Raw genomic sequence first — 19,246 nt, 5'->3', positions numbered from 1 at the left:
GAAAATAACCAATATGATCAAATAATATCATTATTGTTAGTAGTATAATAGATCTAGGTAGAATGCTTTTAAGTAATGAAATTAATCTCATCCAAATATATTTTAACAAGAAATTGTTGTGAAAAATTTAATTAATTTATGAATGGATTATTTTAATCTACCTCATCCAATAATGCACAGTTAATTTATTTTTTATCATTATTTCAAATGATTTGCTATCAGGAACAAATCTAAATGCTGCATAATTCCTTATTAATTAAAAAAAATTAATAAAAATTATATTAAATTATAAGTAATCTAAGAGATTCCTAGTTCACTGATGAGCTTGATATATGAATACAGGTACTGATGATGCCAATGACAACGATGATGATGATGATGAAGGTACAAAAATGAGATGATGATAAGATGATGATAAGATGATAATGACGATAATATTAATAATGATGATTATAAAGCTGATAATGATAAGGATCTGCAAATGTAAACATATTCATGGTAAAAAGGAATTTCAAGTGAAAAAAAATAAAGATAATAATGAAATAATAATAACATGACTATTATAAGATAATGATGATGGTAATGATGATGATTATGGTAAAAAAAGATATGATAAAGTGATAATGATAATATTAATAATGATGATCATGATTATTAGGATCTCCAATCACAAATTGATTCACTATAAAAGCAAATTTCATGGGAAAAGAGGTGATAATAATATGATAATGAAGATTATGAGATGATTATGACTTCATTATAAAAAGATGATAATAATGATTATGAGATGATGATAAAATGATATGATAGTAACATGAGATGATGTTGGGATATTGATGACAATAGTAATGTATGATTTACATTCAAAATGTCATTATAAAAACATTCCTAAACCTAAACCATTCAATGTAAACTACTGTAGGTACCTCATGAGGTTATTACATTAGCAATGGAAATATAATACAAGCTCCTTACCACCTGTGCAACTAGTACCGCATTGATAGACGCTGTTTAAACCTGATTATACACTAAAGCTTATAATGTACGCTATGACCCTTAATCTGCATGTATGCTGTCTCTTATACACATCTAGATGTGTATAAGAGACAGGTGCATAGACTACACCAAAGCCAGCTGCAATCACTTGCGACATAATGTTCAATAAATCTACGTAATTTAGACCGTGCATTATCAACTTGATGCAGTTAATGTAATGTAATACATTGACATGGTATCATGCACGTATCATACATGATACGGAGAACCAAAAATCAAACTGCAAGTTATAAAATAAAGACACGGGGGAATTAATCGAGAAAAGTCTAAAAGAAATTGAAATGAAGATGGACTATTATTCATATTTGCAATGAAGTTATTCAAGTTCTGTAATAAATCTTTTATATTAAAAATACTTTTAATTCATTAACGGAAAGCAATGATTGAATATGACTTGTATTAAATTACATAATAAATAAAATTATTGATGATTTCAGCTATGATAATGTAACTAATAATACTGATGAATACACTGAAAAAATAATAAATGGTTCTGTAAGTGCATCGACTGTCTTTGGAAAATTATCTAAGGAAAGGGATAGATTGAATATTTTAATAATATTATAACAATAATTTGTAATTAAAATGACTAAATTGATTTTATTATTTAGAAATTTTAATGTACAAAGCAATTTATCAAAGTTTTCTCTATGGACTGGTGGACTTGTGAGATGGAATAAAATCAAATTGGTTTGTTTGGTTTTTTTTTATTCAGCAACTCCCAGTACATAAAAATTGCATTAAAATATTATTTAAAAAAAAAAAAACATACAAGAAGAGAAAAAAAACCCTGATGCCGGAGATAACTCATAAAAGTTATTAAAAATGATTTCCAAAGTAGTCCCTAAATAAAAGGTCTTTACTTATACAAAATAAATATTTACATTAAACTCTGAATGACACACATTTCTAAAAGAATAAAAAAAACTAATAGCAGCATAATTAATAAATCATATTATATTTTAATTTAATCTTCCATGGTTTACAAGGAAGAAACCATCTTAAAAATAAGAAGGATGAGGGCCACATGTGACATGCCTAAATATGGTCATAGTGACATCACATCATGACCATATATAGGCACATAATGACTATATATGGGCATACAGCAGTTTTAAGCAGGTAAAAGTGGGAGAAGCAAGAATCCATCTAATTTATGTAAAATCTGTTTCAATATTCAAAACTATCATAAAATATGTGTAGAAAAAAAACAACAAATTGGGAAATGGTAATTTCGCACATTACACATATACGGTTTCTGGATATTGTTCATAAAATAATAATGTATACAAGCCTGCACACCCATGGGACATTTTATACTTTTGCATAAGAATCCGTAGAAGCATATTAATAAGACATTATCACATCTACCTGGGAATACGTCATGTCCAAATGGGAAAACCCAAAGGAATACCAGCATGGATTTATAGCTTAACTCCTCCTGTTGTATGCCCATATATAGTCAAGATTTGCATATATATGGTCATGATGTGATGTCACCATGTCCATATTAGGCATGTCATATTTAACAGTCTAGTAAAGCGGAATTTTGCAGTGCATATAATGGTTCGAACCATGATGAGGAAATATACTTTTCTTAAAATTATTATGATGGTTATGGTGGTTTGGTGGTCAGGGTGCTTGCCTTCTAATTATAAGGTCCTGGGTCCAAATCCTGAAAAAAACATACTAAGCATTTTTATCATTTTTTCCTTAAGCCATTTCTTAACATTATATAATTTAAATACTATTTTTAAAAAAATTATTTTAATATTGTAATATGGATAGGATTATATACAACAACTGAAAAGAATTAAAATGTACGGCCCACATTTTGTAAATTATCATGAGTATTATTTTAATGTTACAGTGTTCCCATCGCACTTGCGAGAACAAACATTGCAGAATAATATTGAATGTTTATTTAAGCTTTCCCTGACCTTGCCTTACAAATTAATGTTCTTAATGCATGTAGGCGTATATTTAGTCAAAATAAACAGTATATTTAGTCAAAATGAATAATACTATAAAAATATAATAAAGTGTCTAATGAAGGTCACAGATGTAATTATACCTTAATCATATCGATGACTTGCAAGTTAGGCTTAATAAACAAAGTCATTATCAGGCAAGAGTGAGGAGTTAATTTTAGAATGAATCCTTGTTTTATGCAAGATTTTTTTCAACAAAAGATTATGAGTTTATAAAGGCAAGCATCTTAAGTACCAAGTTACAGTTCCACAACTGACTATGATAAGATTCGAACTTAGAACCACATTTTGATTAAAACATTCATGTTTTACCATACATCATATAATTAAACTTCATAATATAGAGGAGAGAAAATATTGAACATGACAAACTCAGTTCTCATTGCTTCTATCATCCTCTCTCATTCTCATTCTCATTTCGAACTGTTCAGAATAACAAATTCTATTTGACAAAATCATGCAACAGGCCTAAGTATGGCCATATCATGTCATATCATGACCATATATAGGCACATCATGACTAAATATGGGCATACAACAGTTTTTTTGTCAAAGATAACTGGATAATCTGCATAGAGTTTTAGCTCCTCTTCTGATTGGCTCAATCAATCCTCTTCCCTTTATCCATCCTTACTTAAAAAATACTTTCAATTTTCATTCCATTTTCCTGTTCTATTTCTTTCTTCTCTAGCTAGAAATAAAACCTACACTGCTGTTCGTACACAGTGAACTTTGCAACACTAGCTTCACATACGATTGTTAATGTATCCCTTTATCCTCTTTATAAATTTATGATTTTGAATGTACGCAGTTTGACCCCTAGCAACTCAGCTGACCCGCCGCTAGCGTAGATTTATGTTCATCTGACTCGGTTTAATGTTGGAGCAAATGGTCAAATGATATCCATAGAGGCTACATAAACTTAACCATAAATAATTTGCTCATATTTCAGTTCACTACTATAAACCATTTTATACATGAATTTCAACACTGTATCTCTCATTTTGAACCAAAAATTTCTAAAACTACAAAATTCTGCTAATACAATCAATCCATGTATAATATTCATAAAACCTGAACCATAAATATATTATTACAAAATTTAAGTTGTCGTAAATTATATACGTTACATGTGTTTAGGATGAAAAGAGGATTAGCAAACCTTAATCTTGAGCTCAATCTGATCATATTTGTAATCCCTTAATCTGCATGTATGTTGTCTGAATACAAAATAGGTGAACACTTGACATTTGTTTCAATTATACAGTATAAGCTGAGTGGTTGGCTGAGCGGTATTATTCTTGCTTCTTATGGTGAAGACCCCAGTTCCAACCCAGCCAGCGTTGGCTATCAAAATTGGAGTCTAATCGCTTAACTACTCTAATAACTCTCACATTGAGAATTAGGCGGGTTAAGGACAATGTCTGTATCCGTATATGTCCGTTATGTGTTGTAGTTTAATTGGGTGGTGGTGCTGCGCTGGGCCCAAATTTGAATAAGGACAAATAAAGAATTATTATTATACTATAATTATTATCATTATTATTAATTATTTCTGATGTTGAGACTCCTGCACACCCAAAAAAAAACGAAAAAAAAAAACGAGGGAAATCAACGTATTTCCCGCAAATTTATCTTGTTTACATGTTTGTACTACTATATCATTTGCCACCCTCACTAAGCATAGCTCTTTTTAACCATATTTCCTAAAAGTGTCCTTTCAACTTAATGGGACCCCTGTCAATGTGTTTGCATGGCATACGTTGATTATAATTTTAATCATATATATGATATATTCAAAATACCATTACTATCACTATGTTCGTATTATTTTTTGACCCTATTAATATTTGATTCACTAATATAATGGTTTACCAATAAATGCAATTAGACTTTCGAGGAATTGGAGACGAGCAATAGAAGACTCAAAAGACAGATGGCAGGTTAAACTGGAAAAGAGACCACTGTTAACCATAAAACAAAATAGATTGTCCTGAGGTGATGGTTATATTTTTTTTAACATAAAATGATTTCAATTTAAAAATAGTTTATCAATCATCATGGATTTATTTAATACCATACTCAATGAAATGTCTTCAACTATTCTTCAAGTAGGATTCAACTTTATTATTTCGGACATATACTTAGAACATCATTAATACAAAAACATAGCAAATGAGAGTTAAAACTGCTTTAAACTGAGCAGACGCAGAAAGGTGGAAATGCATACAATACTTTTAAAAATGAATTCCAAACCCTTTAAAAAGCACAATCAAAACGACAAGGAAAACATCTACAATTGCAACAATATACAGTAGTTATCAATGGAGTGTGTAGGAACACAACAACAAAAATTCAAATTTCATTTTATTCATATTGTCTGATGGCAACAACGTGCTGAATTGTGTGATAACAATTTGTAAATATAATCACAAGGACACCGGGGGATTTCGTTCATGAATCCATTTCAAAGAAACTCTTCCCACTTTCATGCATGAGTTCGGAACAGCATTAGTACTCCAAGCATTCTCCCAGAACACAGATCAACATGATAAAATTATTTATTTATCCATTTTTGTTTCAAGTTTAGTTTTTTTTTTTTTATCCACTTGTCCACCCACGGTCTAATTGAACAACCAATTTTTGATGTAGTATTACATGATAAAAATAAATTTTTGTATGACGTATAAGAATTCGGAAAATATTGATATCACAATATTGTAGATAATTACTATACCGATCACCAGGATTAGATACAACATAGATCTGCAAGCTCGGAACATTTCCACGGAATAAAATATGCTAGAATTGCACACATGAATATGGCACGACGCATTCTTGCTCGAATAACGCAGGCTACTAATTCCTAAGTGTATCTGGTCGTGTTTCGATCCGCCGTGTAATGACCGTCCTAATTCATCTCACATCATTAAATGACAATATGTATTGTAGTCGATTTAATTTGACACTATGTCGACGAGTATCATTATATAAAATTACAAAAGGCATGGATAATACTAACCAAGATAACCCAATAAATCTAAGATTGCTAATTTCATTAATCCTCTATTAAACATCTTTGTAAAGGTTTCCCTCTAATTAAAAACCACCTCCAAATAAAGACCACTTTTTTATATATAAAAATATTTTCTATCTTTATTGTTCTATTAAAGCTACAAAAGACCGTGAAAACCCTGGTAAATATGTAGTATATAAAAATTAAATAATAAATCTATCTAGAAAATAATATTTAATAATTAAAGCATGTTATAGCAAAAATTGAAATGCAAGTATAAATGAGTATGTAATCTTTAAAATGAGGGGTCATTCATTGAAATTGAACATTTTGCTTTAGTTATTAGGAAGTGAATGTACAGCATTCCTAGAGATGAACATGATTTTGAGAAATTCTTTTCAAAATTATTTGTGTATAAATTATAATTAACATTAACTACCTAAATATAATTACAGTAACTATCAAAATAATGTTGAAATAAACAATTTGTTGACCATTTCAAGAACTAAGACTTCAGGACATGATTAATTAAAACATTAAACTCTTGATTTATAGTGAAAAACAACTTTGGATTTTTAGGCCAATATTTTATAGCTCATTTACATAATACTGGCCTGTGCGACAACTTAACCATTTTTCCATGACAAGCTTCAAGCATTACGTAAATAAAAATCATACAATAATCATAAAAAACTTTTTGTTGGTATGCATTCTTATAAGCAAGTGTGAAACAGCATATCAAAGTAGTGTATGTAACAGCAACCAGCATCGAGTAATCTCTTGAAATATTCATGAAATGACAACACAATATGAAAAAATGGAAAACACCTGAGAATTAAAAAACCATTTGTGTTCAAAGATGAAAGTCATATTATACATTTTTTGCGTATAGTTTAAAGGTGTATTGTCTGAGGAGGTTATTGGATAATAATAATAAAAAGAAAAAAAACATTGTTTCTGTTGAGATTGTTGGTACAATCTGAAATAGATCTCTAGTGCTCAAATTTTCAACGATTCTTGGCCTGATAAACTATAGAATTGCGAATTCTTCAAGTATTTTGATAAATAAGTATTGGGTTTAATAAAATAAAGCTAGAGTTTAGTAGAAAAGAGCGAGCTTTTAGGTGAGTGGCTCGAGAGCTTGAGGTTTGGTCGAAAAGCGTGAGTCTCATGCCGGATGTGTGAGACTTGGTAGGTTTGTATAATGTGTCACAGGGAACGGAACTGTAAAGACAAATTCTTGTTTTTTACAGGACTTAAAATATTTGAAAGTGAAAATCATGGAAACCTACTAACCATACAAACCTACAATTATTAAAACTGTATCTTTGCAATGAATCAGCACAGTGGCATACCTTGGGGTCTACGGGAAGGCACTGTTCCCCCAAAAAAGCTTGCGTTTGTCCAGTCGTCCCCCCCTATTGAAAATGGCCGAAGCAAAATAATCATGCTAAAAAGTTTAAAATCACCTTATTTTGCAAGCTACCCACTCCACCTGTACATCCTCATCAGATCCCCCATTTCAATTCTCCAAGATATGCTACATAGAAGCCAACTAGTCTACTTACTTATGTTACTGCTGATAATTTTTTATTTATGGTTCTAGATTAACATTATTTATACATATCACTAGCATCAATCTTTGTTTTAAGACATTGATGTGGCCTCATAGAGTATCTACTATTATAAAAAATGGATAGAATTCTTTAATGTTTGATAGGTAACACTTGAGATATACCTGTAGTGTCAGATACTCAGGAAAAAAAAAGTTCAATATTTGAGATGCTTTCAAGAGAAACTTAAAAGAAAATTATCCTCAGTGATTAAAAATAATATGAATAACATTCCTACATTTTAGCATCACAAGTTTGTAATCAGTGAAATGTTTTTTTTTAAATTATTACTAGTGGCAGTGCCAGTGTCTGGAATTTGGGGAGGGGGAAAATGATGTGGGGCGGGGGCGCAAGGTAAAATTCTAGGTGGGGATAGTATGTTTTTCCAAAAGCAGCCCGGCGATACAATTACAGGAGCTTGTGGTGCAACGTGTAAGGTGTTGGACTTCTGATCGTGAGATCGGGAGTTCGAGACCGACGCTCGTCACAATGCTTGTGTTCCTGTTCAAGGCACTTTACCTATGTTTGCTTATCATTCACCCAGAAGTATAAATGGGTACCTGGTAGGATGGTGTGTCATAATATAATAAAAATAATAAGATCTTTCTTTTACAACGGAAGCTCGTTCACCAAGGAGGTGTTCTTCCATGAGGCCGTATGTACCTTTACCATATGGTATCAGATCATGAAATCAAACAAGAACTACTTACAAATACAAATAATGGATAAGGAAGAAACAAAGATACTACCAAAAAAAATGTACACTTACAAAATGATGAGTAGTGCAAGTATTAGTCTCAATCGTCATTAAATTGTACGCATGACTAGGAATACTCCACAGGGAGAGGAGGAAGTTTCACTTTGTGTTGGTTTGATTATGGATCCGATGACCAGGGGTAATAATTACATCACCAACGTCTTGCATCCCTTGGCATAAGGCGAGGCATAAATCTCTACATTATTATAATTTATAAAATCACAAGTTCAATAGGTAACACATCCATGTGCTTGTTATTTTTATTTAAATGCTCAGTATATTTACTACAAATGTAAAAAGTTTCTGAAATGCATTGTTTGTAAGTGGCCGGTGGCCATGAATTGACGATTGATATGACTGGGGGGGGGGGGGGGGGGGGGGGGAACTGAGTAGCAAGGAAATCTCTCCCTCCCCCAAAGTGCTCATTGCATGTTTGATTTAATTTATTTGGTTTATTTAACAAGCTAATCAATTTTTGAGGTTTATTCCAGCAAAGTAAGTTAGAAGTAATCTTAATTTATATTAATTTTACTCAAATTTAAAATATGTATTCAGAAACAGATCCCTCATTTACATGTCCTCAGAGAATCTATATTCGTCATACAAAGCTATTTCATACAATGTATTTATACTGACATTTAAAAATGTATACACTAGTTCTATTGTGACTAAGATACATTTAAAATTGCAAATACACAAAGGGATTTAAATTACTATAACAGAATACCTAAAAATAAATCAAAAATCAGATTTGTACATTGTATGAATGATCCAAAGAGCTACATACTAACCATCAGGTCACATGATCAAATTACTGCTATGTGTACATAACATTTCAAAAGGTGCAATTTATACCAATTTTATTTTTCTGGTGAATTAACTGGAAATTTTCATATGCCAATTAATTTCGCTTTGTGCTTCTAAAAGAAATTGTCAGGTGTTGGAAGGAAATGGTTGAGTATTGTTTACACCCTTAAGTCCTGGTTTCCTAAAAATCGCTAGTATTTTGCAGTGCAATCGTTGTACTGCATAGTAGCAGTCCTTGATGCAATCGGGAAGGGAAGGCTCCCTGATAAGACCAACCAATCAGTATCACTGAAAGCTGTCGGCGATAGCTTGTAACTATTGTATGGAAACCAAGATTTAAAATAGCTATAAATCTAATGTATTGTATTAAACACACCACAAATTCTCTTTGACAAAAAACTGTTGTATGCCCATATATAGTCATGTTGTGCCTATACACAGGTCATGATGTGATGTCATCATCACCATATTTAGGCATGTCATGTATTTGTCCAATATAGTTTAATAGTCTAAACAGGGCTTCAAGATCCATAAATCATTAAAAAAATTGACATCAGTTAATCATTTTAAATTTATGTTTTAAAAATTTATCAAGATTTTATTAGACAATCTTTGAGATGCAAAATAGAGATCCAATTCTCAATGTTTTCCTCAATCGTAGCATATGTTTACAATACACGTGTTCACACTTCGTACGAATTGATGTACATTCAGCCTTGCAAATGAATGTACTGTTCCCTCAACCATGCACAGCTCTGTCGTTGCTGTGCGTTATTCAATCAACGAAATAATTTATTATCACATTTTACATCATCGTCTCAATTATTATGATTAGCATATTACAATTCAATAATAATGATATACTAACATGAAAAATACCTAGCAAATGTTTTTAGAAAAATATGAATTGTGATAAAATATATAAGCTTATAATAGCACCACCAAAATAAATAATCATGCTTGCACTATTAAATAATATATATAAATTTATTACCTATTATAAAACAAGAATATTTTAATTATTTGGATATAATTATGACAATTAAAAATGCCAGGTATTGCTAAGTTCTTTAAGTGCTTACTATGTTCATAACATCTAAAGAATATAATAAAATTAATTTTAAATGTATAGTATTAAATAATATATATATAATAATTATTAAAAAAACAATATAAATCTTTATGAGGAAAAAAAATAACAGAAATATTTAATACTATTATACTTTATATCAATATACATAAAATACTTAAACAGAAATATTAATAATTATATTTATCTTTACTGTTAACTGTTATAATGATATATAAAATTCATATTTTGTTTAGGAAATACACCACAATATTTTATTACATTGATCTTGGATATTATTAAAATGAATTCATATTATTTATGAATATGCATTATTCTCACATAAGGCAAATCTAAAATTGCATATTCTCGGGACAGAGCAATTTTCCGTAACAACCAGTATGTTATGAAAAGATCTGTACAAATTGCAGCATACATTTGAGCTCATGTTTTGATTCTCTGCTCATGTTATAAAAACATGTTTTTACAGTTAAAATGTTTCGTTATTAGATTGTCTTGGTAACATATATTAGTACCGAAGTTTAACATCAACTGGTATGGGAACTAGGTTTCAATTCTTTTCTAAACATCACATGATCGAAACTGGCCAATCAAATTAGTTCTCTGTTGTTCTAAACCAACCTTTATTGTACATCATAGCCACAGATTATTATTACAGTACTGCAGAGGATATAAACCTACCTTGGGTTATATGCCCTCCCTTTAACGTTTGAGTAATTTTCATGCAAAAATTGTTAATTTAGGCATCAACCAATTCGTCAACAAAATAATTAATAATACTATATATGTAATACTATAATATAATACTATATATATACTATACTATATATATATGTGTGTGTGTGTGTGTGGGGGGGGGGTGCATGTGTGTGTGTGTCTTTCGCCAAAAGTCATAATGTTGGACATCATGATGTTTGGGGTTAAATTGCACATGCTAAGATCATGTTAAGATTTAACGTTAATGTAAGTTCGGAGACTAAGATAAGAAATCATGATCTTGGTTCTAAGATCGTGACATATTTATTTTGAGCACAAATTCAACCAATTCGCATTTGACTTACTTAACGACTGAGGTCAATTCCCTTATTTGACATCACAGTTTTTGTGATGCAATTTCCTTCAGTGTGAATTTCTACAGTTTTTGTATTCAAGCTGTTATGCGTCTTCAATCTTCAATCTATGTTTAATATTTCAATTTATTCATCATTATGGTGAGATATATCTTAGCAGTTTGTACGAAAGAGGAATCTCACTGGAAATGTCTATTATCACAGGACAAAACGTTTCATGGAAAAGATCATGAATTGATTGCCAACCGTGGTATATATAAAAAGGCCTAGAATTCAAATTTTAGTGATTTTCCCGAATGTATTATTAGGCTATATTATCTTTGATTACGGTGAAGCCCATCATAAACCCCTGTGGATGTCTTAAATAGAATTCTGACGTTCAACATTCAATGGTTTCACCAATCTACAGATACAGTAGCAGTTAAATCGTAGTCATATGATAGTCAGCATGGAACAGCTTGGATAGAGCAGGAAGTGCCAACACACACCTCTTGAACAATATTCATAAATATGGTAAATACAAGTCAAACAAGTTTCTCTTTGCAAAAATTGATTTTTATATATTAATACATGGTTAATCAGTAAAATTAAAGTTATAAAATGGTAAAAGAATCATTTAAGTCTTACTTTTCAATATAAATTACTGGGGCTTTAACATATAGCTACTTAAAGTACAATATTTAAGAAATCAGCCTTCAAAGTTTACAATTTCATTGCTTTTGGTTGAAAAGTGGTGACATTGAAAATAGGAAAAATATTAACATACAGTAGTATGATGTATAAATATAGGAGTTTAGTTTAGAGCAATAAAATAGATTTTAAAATAAATGTTGACATTCTATGTTTTGGCCATTATCTCAGAAATGCAATATGCAGAAGTGACTGTCTGGCTTTTCTTTACCACAAATTCTGCATAGTAAAATAATGAATACATTTCATTTAAACATGTTTAATTCTTCAATGCCTACAAGCAAGATAAATTATTGGAATCCATAACAACCAGGTTGTATAAATCACGACAAGATTGTTTCATGATATAAAGTTTTAATTTTTTTTTTCTTTAGTCTGCAATATGAAGTCAGTAGCGGCGCAAGGATATCCCCAACGGGGGATCCAAGGTTCCCGACGTGTGGGGCTGTAGCCCCCTAGCCCCAGTAGCGCCGCCACTGGATGAAGTAGGCATTTGTAGCTTTGATCATGGCCACCTGTGAGCAAGTTTAAAAGTGGTTTGACATTTTCGCTTCTTGTCACTACAAGCATCACCCACGCACATTTTTATGGGCCTAGTGTAAAGTTTTATCATGTACACATTCAATACATTTAGCACTATCACGCACGAGTTCAATTTCTGTACAGTGAGCACAAAATTTTTAAATAGTTTAATACATGATGCATCTGTCTGTCTGTCTAGATAGAAAAAGTATAGCTACTAACTTTCTTTTAACATGCTATTTTTCGAATAGGATGCATAGTGCTTTAAGTCTAAAATTCTGACTATGTTTCAGGTCATGCAATGTTAAATTTGTATTGTAATCTGAAATTTCATTTAAAAAAAATTGTTTTTAGTATTTTATAAATCAATGCTTTTTTGAACACAAAAGAGAAAGTAACAAATTTGCTAATGATGGGTCAACTAACAGGTAATAAATAATTACCAACCAGATTAAAAGATAAAATATAATAAGAAACTATATGGAAAAGAGCAGAAAACTTTAAAATATTGTTATTTCATTATTTTTTTGCATATTTTATTTATTTATTTTGGTATAAAACAATAAGACCTGAAATTAAAAAAAACCAATCATATTTCACTTTTCAAAGGAGAATATCAAATCTAGTAATTTTTGCTGTGTTATCTTATCTCACAAGTTGATGTGCAGAACGCATTTTAACAGTGTCGATTGACGTAAATATGACCAACTGGTGCTCAAGAAATGAATCTCAAGAAGTTTATATTCTTGAATATGAACCAAAATAGACACAACGTGTGAGAATGCATCTTAAGCATATTATGCTGATAATCCGTATGAAGTACCATCAGCAAATGTTTATCGTGATGCGGGTAATTACGAGTGAACTTTGTACTTACTCTTTGTGCTTTGCGTTTATCCGTTCTCTGGCTTTGGTGATAAATTCTGCTGAAGTTTGAGACAATTACAGGCACAGGTAATGCTATAACGAGCACCCCACATAATGAACACATACCCCCTATTATTTTCCCGACGATTGTCGTAGGAACCATATCACCGTACCTATATGAGATAAAAAAAACGGATGATTACAATGAGAAGCAAGTCATATAGCTGAAAGTTCAATTCCAACTTTAATTCTCTGAGGATACCCAGCGGGAGCGTTATAGGGTGGTTGGGAAGGGGGGGGGGGATTGCAGACACTAGGATCACCACTGAGGATACTAGAAATACAGTCTATTTGGAATGAATAGCCAAACTATGGGAGTGGGTTTGATATGTAAAAAAGTTTGTTTAATGAATTCTTGTATAATCAAAAAAAGTTATGATTAAAATAAAAAAACTATTTTGAACAAATAAAAAAAAATATATATTCAAATTGCTTAGTAATCATATTTACGTAAAAGATTACTGTATATTAGCTTTCATAAATAAAACACATTTGGGTGAAAAATATTTTCTTATCAAGTATCAACAGAACTGTTTTATATTCTTTGCATGTGTACAGCACTAAATTGGCTGGTAATATTTTTGTAGTAAAAGGTTTGTGAATTAGGAAAAACTTAATAGCTTACTGCAGATCTATCTCTAATTAAAAGTCGATAACATATTTGATACATTTACATTAGCAATTAAATGTTTTATTGATTTTGTGAAAAGTTTTCTTTTTACATTTTCCAATCAAAAAGTAAATTTTTAACTATATGACTCACAATCTACCTGATATACTGTATTTTATTCAAACTTATTAAAGAAACGAATTATAGTTAGCACACAAGAAACAAGTTTTTTTTTGTATTCTTATCAATGATTTATCTTCACTTCACATGAAGAATAAGACCCTAACATAAATTTCCTTCATCTGTCTCTGTTCCACTCACTGTCTATAATTTATTATTTATGTAATGTTGTTTATAACATAAATCATAGAAAGTTATCAATTCAGACAGCAAACTAATAAATACATTAAATGAAGTGAAAAGAGTTCATCCATGTTAAAACATGACAGCATAATTCATGTGTTCCATCAATGTCGACTGATTTATACTTGAGCTATGAAGGCTAGTCAATTCATTACCCTAGAAAACCAAAATCATAATAATTTATGTAACAATGAGAAGTTAAACTTTGTTGCTATATGGCTCTTTGTACTTTATCAGGGGAAAAATGGAAAAAGAAACAAAAGAGAAACAAAAAATGTCAAATTAAAGCCTTATGGATAAAAAAAAAATGGGATTAAGAAAAGAATTAAGTGGAGTAGCATTTTTACTTTGTGGATAACAAATTAGCACAAGTCAATAAAATATGGATTTTGAGTTGAATGTTACTAAATATAGCATATAAAAAATTTCTAAAATTGGAAAAAGGAAATAAACGAAATTAAAGAAAAGTAAAATTCATATATAATATCTTCAGAAGGAATGTTAACACATTCAATGATTTTGTAAGAACTTGCAAAGTTTGTATTTATTTGCATAAATTTAAAACTAATAAGAATGATAGATGATGATCATACTGTATGGAGTAAAATGACGGATGGCAGAATAATTTAGAATAATAATAATTATGGGCTTAATGTAAACTTCTGAAAACCTGTACAAAAATTATTAACTTGCCCTAGATACTATTTGGAAAGTTGAAAAGTCATTTAAGCGACGCACAGATCTGTGTCAATGGTGCTATACTTAGTATGTGAATCAGTTGAAGGCAAGCAGACCTTTTGGAGAACATGGACGATGTGAGAATGACAGTCCATGAATGCTGCTAAGTTCGAAAGTCTGTAAATTTGAGATTTTGGAAAAAGGAGAATTCTAGTATCCAAGATAGATGCGATAAAAACGAAAAAAAAAAAACATCAAAAAATCATAATACATACATCTAGTTATGCTATAATACATGCAGCTAACGTCTAAAGTCTGAAAATTTGAGAATTTGCAAAAAGAGGAATGCAGTAACCAAGATGGATTGAGACAAAATTGAAGAAGAAAACATCGAATAATTATAATACATACATCTAGATAGTTCTGTATCTCATGACAAACATAAAGGGAATGTTTTGTAACTAGTTGTTCCTGTTGCATCTCATAAAAGAATCAAATGGTAGATTCACTACCACTTCTTACTAGTTATAAGCATTAACATGTCTACAGGTAAATTATTACTAGATTTTGTAAGAAACTAACAGACGGTTTCTAAAGTAGTTGCATGTTCCATACTACATTACATATGGCAGACTTGTCTTAAAACCAGTTGCAATATTTTTTGAAAGACTTAAAGGTACTGTTTTACACTAGTTGTTACAGTACATCTTCAAATATATTTAAATAGACTATTCAACAGGTAGTTACTGTATATCTTGATAATGGATGCTTTATAAAAGTATTTGTTGGAGCTTAAGAAATTCAATTCACAACTAGTTCTTACACTAAATGAGACTTTGTCTATGCCAAAGTTTTTTTCATCTCAAGGATTTAAAGGATTGGTTTGTAAATAGTTGTTGCATCTTAAGAGACTCTCGAAGAATTGTTTCACGAGTAGTTGCTGTATTCTTCGCAACTACAGTATGAGAAATGTCATAAAACAGTTTAACAAGTTGTTGCATTTCAAAAGAAACCTAAATGATTGTTTAACAAGTTGTTTTTGTGACTACTGCCCTAGAGGAGTAGTAGATAGATTGTTGTCATCTGGCAGTTGACTTTGTAAGAGTAAATCTGGTAGAGGAATGATGGGATGGGTCATACTCATAAGCTAAAGATAAAAATGAAAAGTATTAGTCTACAAAATATGATGCCATGCTAAATAAGACCTGTCCTATTTAAAGGAAGTTATCAACTGAGTTGACATCACAGAAAGCTGCTAGATAAGACCTGTCATAGAATGTTCACTAAAAAGTTACAATAATTTGGTATATACTTGTACAGTTATCCTAGTGAATTGTCAACACAGAAAGCATGGATGAGTTAAAAGTAGCCAACAAAACACATGTCGAGCAGTAGACACATGTTCCTGCTGGGAGCCTATTTTACAGCTTGTGAGTGACTTGGTTCATAACCTTCTGTTATAATCTATAAGAAATCCTGTTTTACACCTAACTGTTGAGAGACTTGTTACATCTCTTGGGATACTTTATTCACAACCAGATGTCATTTCATGACAGATGGGACAATTTCAACCATATATCCTCTTCAAGAATAATCAACTTTTTTAATAATGATATTTTTTAATAATGATATTATTATAACATGTACAGGATGACCAAAGTGATGATGAGAGAACAATTTCACCATAATATTATATTGATGAATCTCAATGAATACAAAACTGGAATAATGTTAAAATAATTATTGTTGCATTGTAACATGTTTGACTGCCATGGACAAGAATATTTTTTCCACCAATTTATTAGACATGACATAATGTTTCTAGACTAGATAAAACTTCCAAAAATGTATTTGCAAATGTTTTGCGAAATTGGAGGACTAAAGAAATGGGTGGGCTAGCGAATGTTCTATGTATTAACTCAATGAATTCATGAAATATGGTTTTTCAGCTTTGATACCCAAATTAATGAAATAATTGGGATGCTTCATGACAAAAGCTTTAAAATTATCTTATGATTGTGGCCGATGTAATTGCACTTACACTGGAAATCTAATAGTCAATTCATAGTTGCCAACTGAAATCCTATCTCTCGCTTGTTTTAATAACCAAAAGCATTTCATGAATACAACCGCATTTAATACATTTATGTACACAATGGAAAATTCAGAATTTAATTGGCAGAAATTTCAAACACTTGTGTGGAATACATGAATCTGTGTTATTTTAATTGAATGTAGGGCCGTGATATTTGCAAATGCACCCTAAAAAGATATTAAACAGAGTTTATACGTATTACAATCCAACAAACACAGATTTAATATTTTTAGGTCTGTGCAAGGGGGAACCCAGAACCTCACTGCTGTTTTTGTTACCGGAACTTTAAAAGCGTCCAACACCGCCATTTACGGACGTGCAGGAAATTTTGTACACATAAACTGGAGGTGATTTCCAACAAACCTTCATGGCCCATTTTTTAGTTCTTCCAAATTTTTTTGTCAAGCAGCTCTCAAATATCTTAGAATATTTTTTATTTTATACAAAAATTTTTTAAAATTAATACCGAATAGAGGTTTAACACGCGGAGCGGTGAGCGGTGGCTCTAGTAAACATGAAAGAAGTACGGGCTGAAAAAAATAATAAAAATATAAAAATCACACATACCATACACACTTTCTCATTTATGACTTACAAAAAATACTGAGGATGAAGTTGTACATTAGTTTCATTTAAAACATTATAAATAAAATTAATACATTTATTATTAATATGTATTTAGGAAATTATGTATATAATGTGAAAAAAAATTCTTGTGATGTTTCTTCCACACAGCACATGTTGGCTCGATATATTCACAAATCTATGATACAAATACATATTTTGATTTATTCAAATACTAAATTATTAACTCTGGAAACCAACAGAAAATTGAAAAAAACACATATAACACATGTATGCTATAAAAGTCTAAAAGCACAAAAATTAATTTCCCAACCAATGTCGATTATGATTTCTTCGTTTTCGCTAATTGGTTTCATTTCGTAATTTCATAAATTTGCCTGAAACACTATCCCAAGGCCAGATATGACGTATTAATATTTATCTTAATTTATTTGATATCTATTGATTCCACATTACAGTATGTTCTTTGGCACCACACACTTACTGGCGATGCATGAATACTAACAAGCCAAATCATGGCTTTTCAATTACCATAAAGACCATTGTTTATAGCTCTTAATACTGATCCTCAATTCAAATGAAATATAATCATGAAATATAGTGTTGTTTATGATGACCTACTATGACCTTATTCATATTCTCAAAATTATTCCATTGATAAGTATAGACCTGTATAATACACTTACACCTTTATACCCCAGATAGTAAGATACAAAAAAACTGGCTCAAATGTTCTTGTTGAATCATATACAGATGGACAGTATTGTCTATGTCAGGGGAGGATCCACGGATGTCCGGGGAGGGGGGGTGATTGATCGAGAGACAACACTATCCTAGTTGGTCCAGGAAATTTTTGTTTTCTAGACACCCGTAAAATAACCTCTGAGGTGTTTTGGGCGATCAAATAATGTCTTTTTCCTTCTTTTTTTTCTGCTTTTTTTTAACTTCCACAAAAAGGGAGGGGAGAAGCAGCTCCCCTTAAATCCTTTCCTGTATGTAACAGATAAATTAATACAATAATATTTTCTTATCTTTACTCCTGGTTACTGTTGTCTGTATTTTATTCCATTTTTATATTGGAACCAAAAAGACCATTTGCAATGTGCCAATATTGATCCAATTATTTGGGATCAAACTTAATTTTTTTCATAATCATTTTTTGTTTTCAATTTAACAGCAGAAGTATCCTCCAGTACCAACAGTCTGTTAAAGTCTCATGGATGATTATGATAACGGTGATGAAGATGAAGGTAATGATAGTGGTGATGAAAATGGTGGTAAAAATGTTTGTGATGATTAATGATAATGATGGTGATTATAGGATGACAACAACTAAAATGACGACTATGATTACTACAAACATAATGTTGATGTTG

The 19,246-nt window shown here is 30.8% G+C and overlaps 1 protein-coding gene across 1 annotated transcript in view; it reads right to left on the bottom strand.

Moving 5' to 3' along the window:
- Positions 1–13,649, bottom strand: part of LOC117111050 (potassium voltage-gated channel protein Shal-like) — a 58,838-nt gene extending 45,189 nt beyond the window's left edge. The window contains exon 1 of the mRNA XM_033253936.1: positions 13,490–13,649. Within this exon, the coding sequence (XP_033109827.1) occupies positions 13,490–13,642 (153 nt within the window). The 5' untranslated portion in view covers positions 13,643–13,649. The remainder of the gene's footprint in view (positions 1–13,489) is intronic.
- Positions 13,650–19,246: the final 5,597 nt, after the last annotated feature.

Source organism: Anneissia japonica, unplaced genomic scaffold, assembly GCF_011630105.1.
Source record: "Anneissia japonica isolate Jap-2015-1 unplaced genomic scaffold, ASM1163010v1 scaffold1511_len2985839_cov193, whole genome shotgun sequence".
NCBI classification, from domain to species: Eukaryota; Metazoa; Echinodermata; class Crinoidea; order Comatulida; family Comatulidae; genus Anneissia; species Anneissia japonica.
This window is presented reverse-complemented; position numbering and strand designations above follow the sequence as displayed.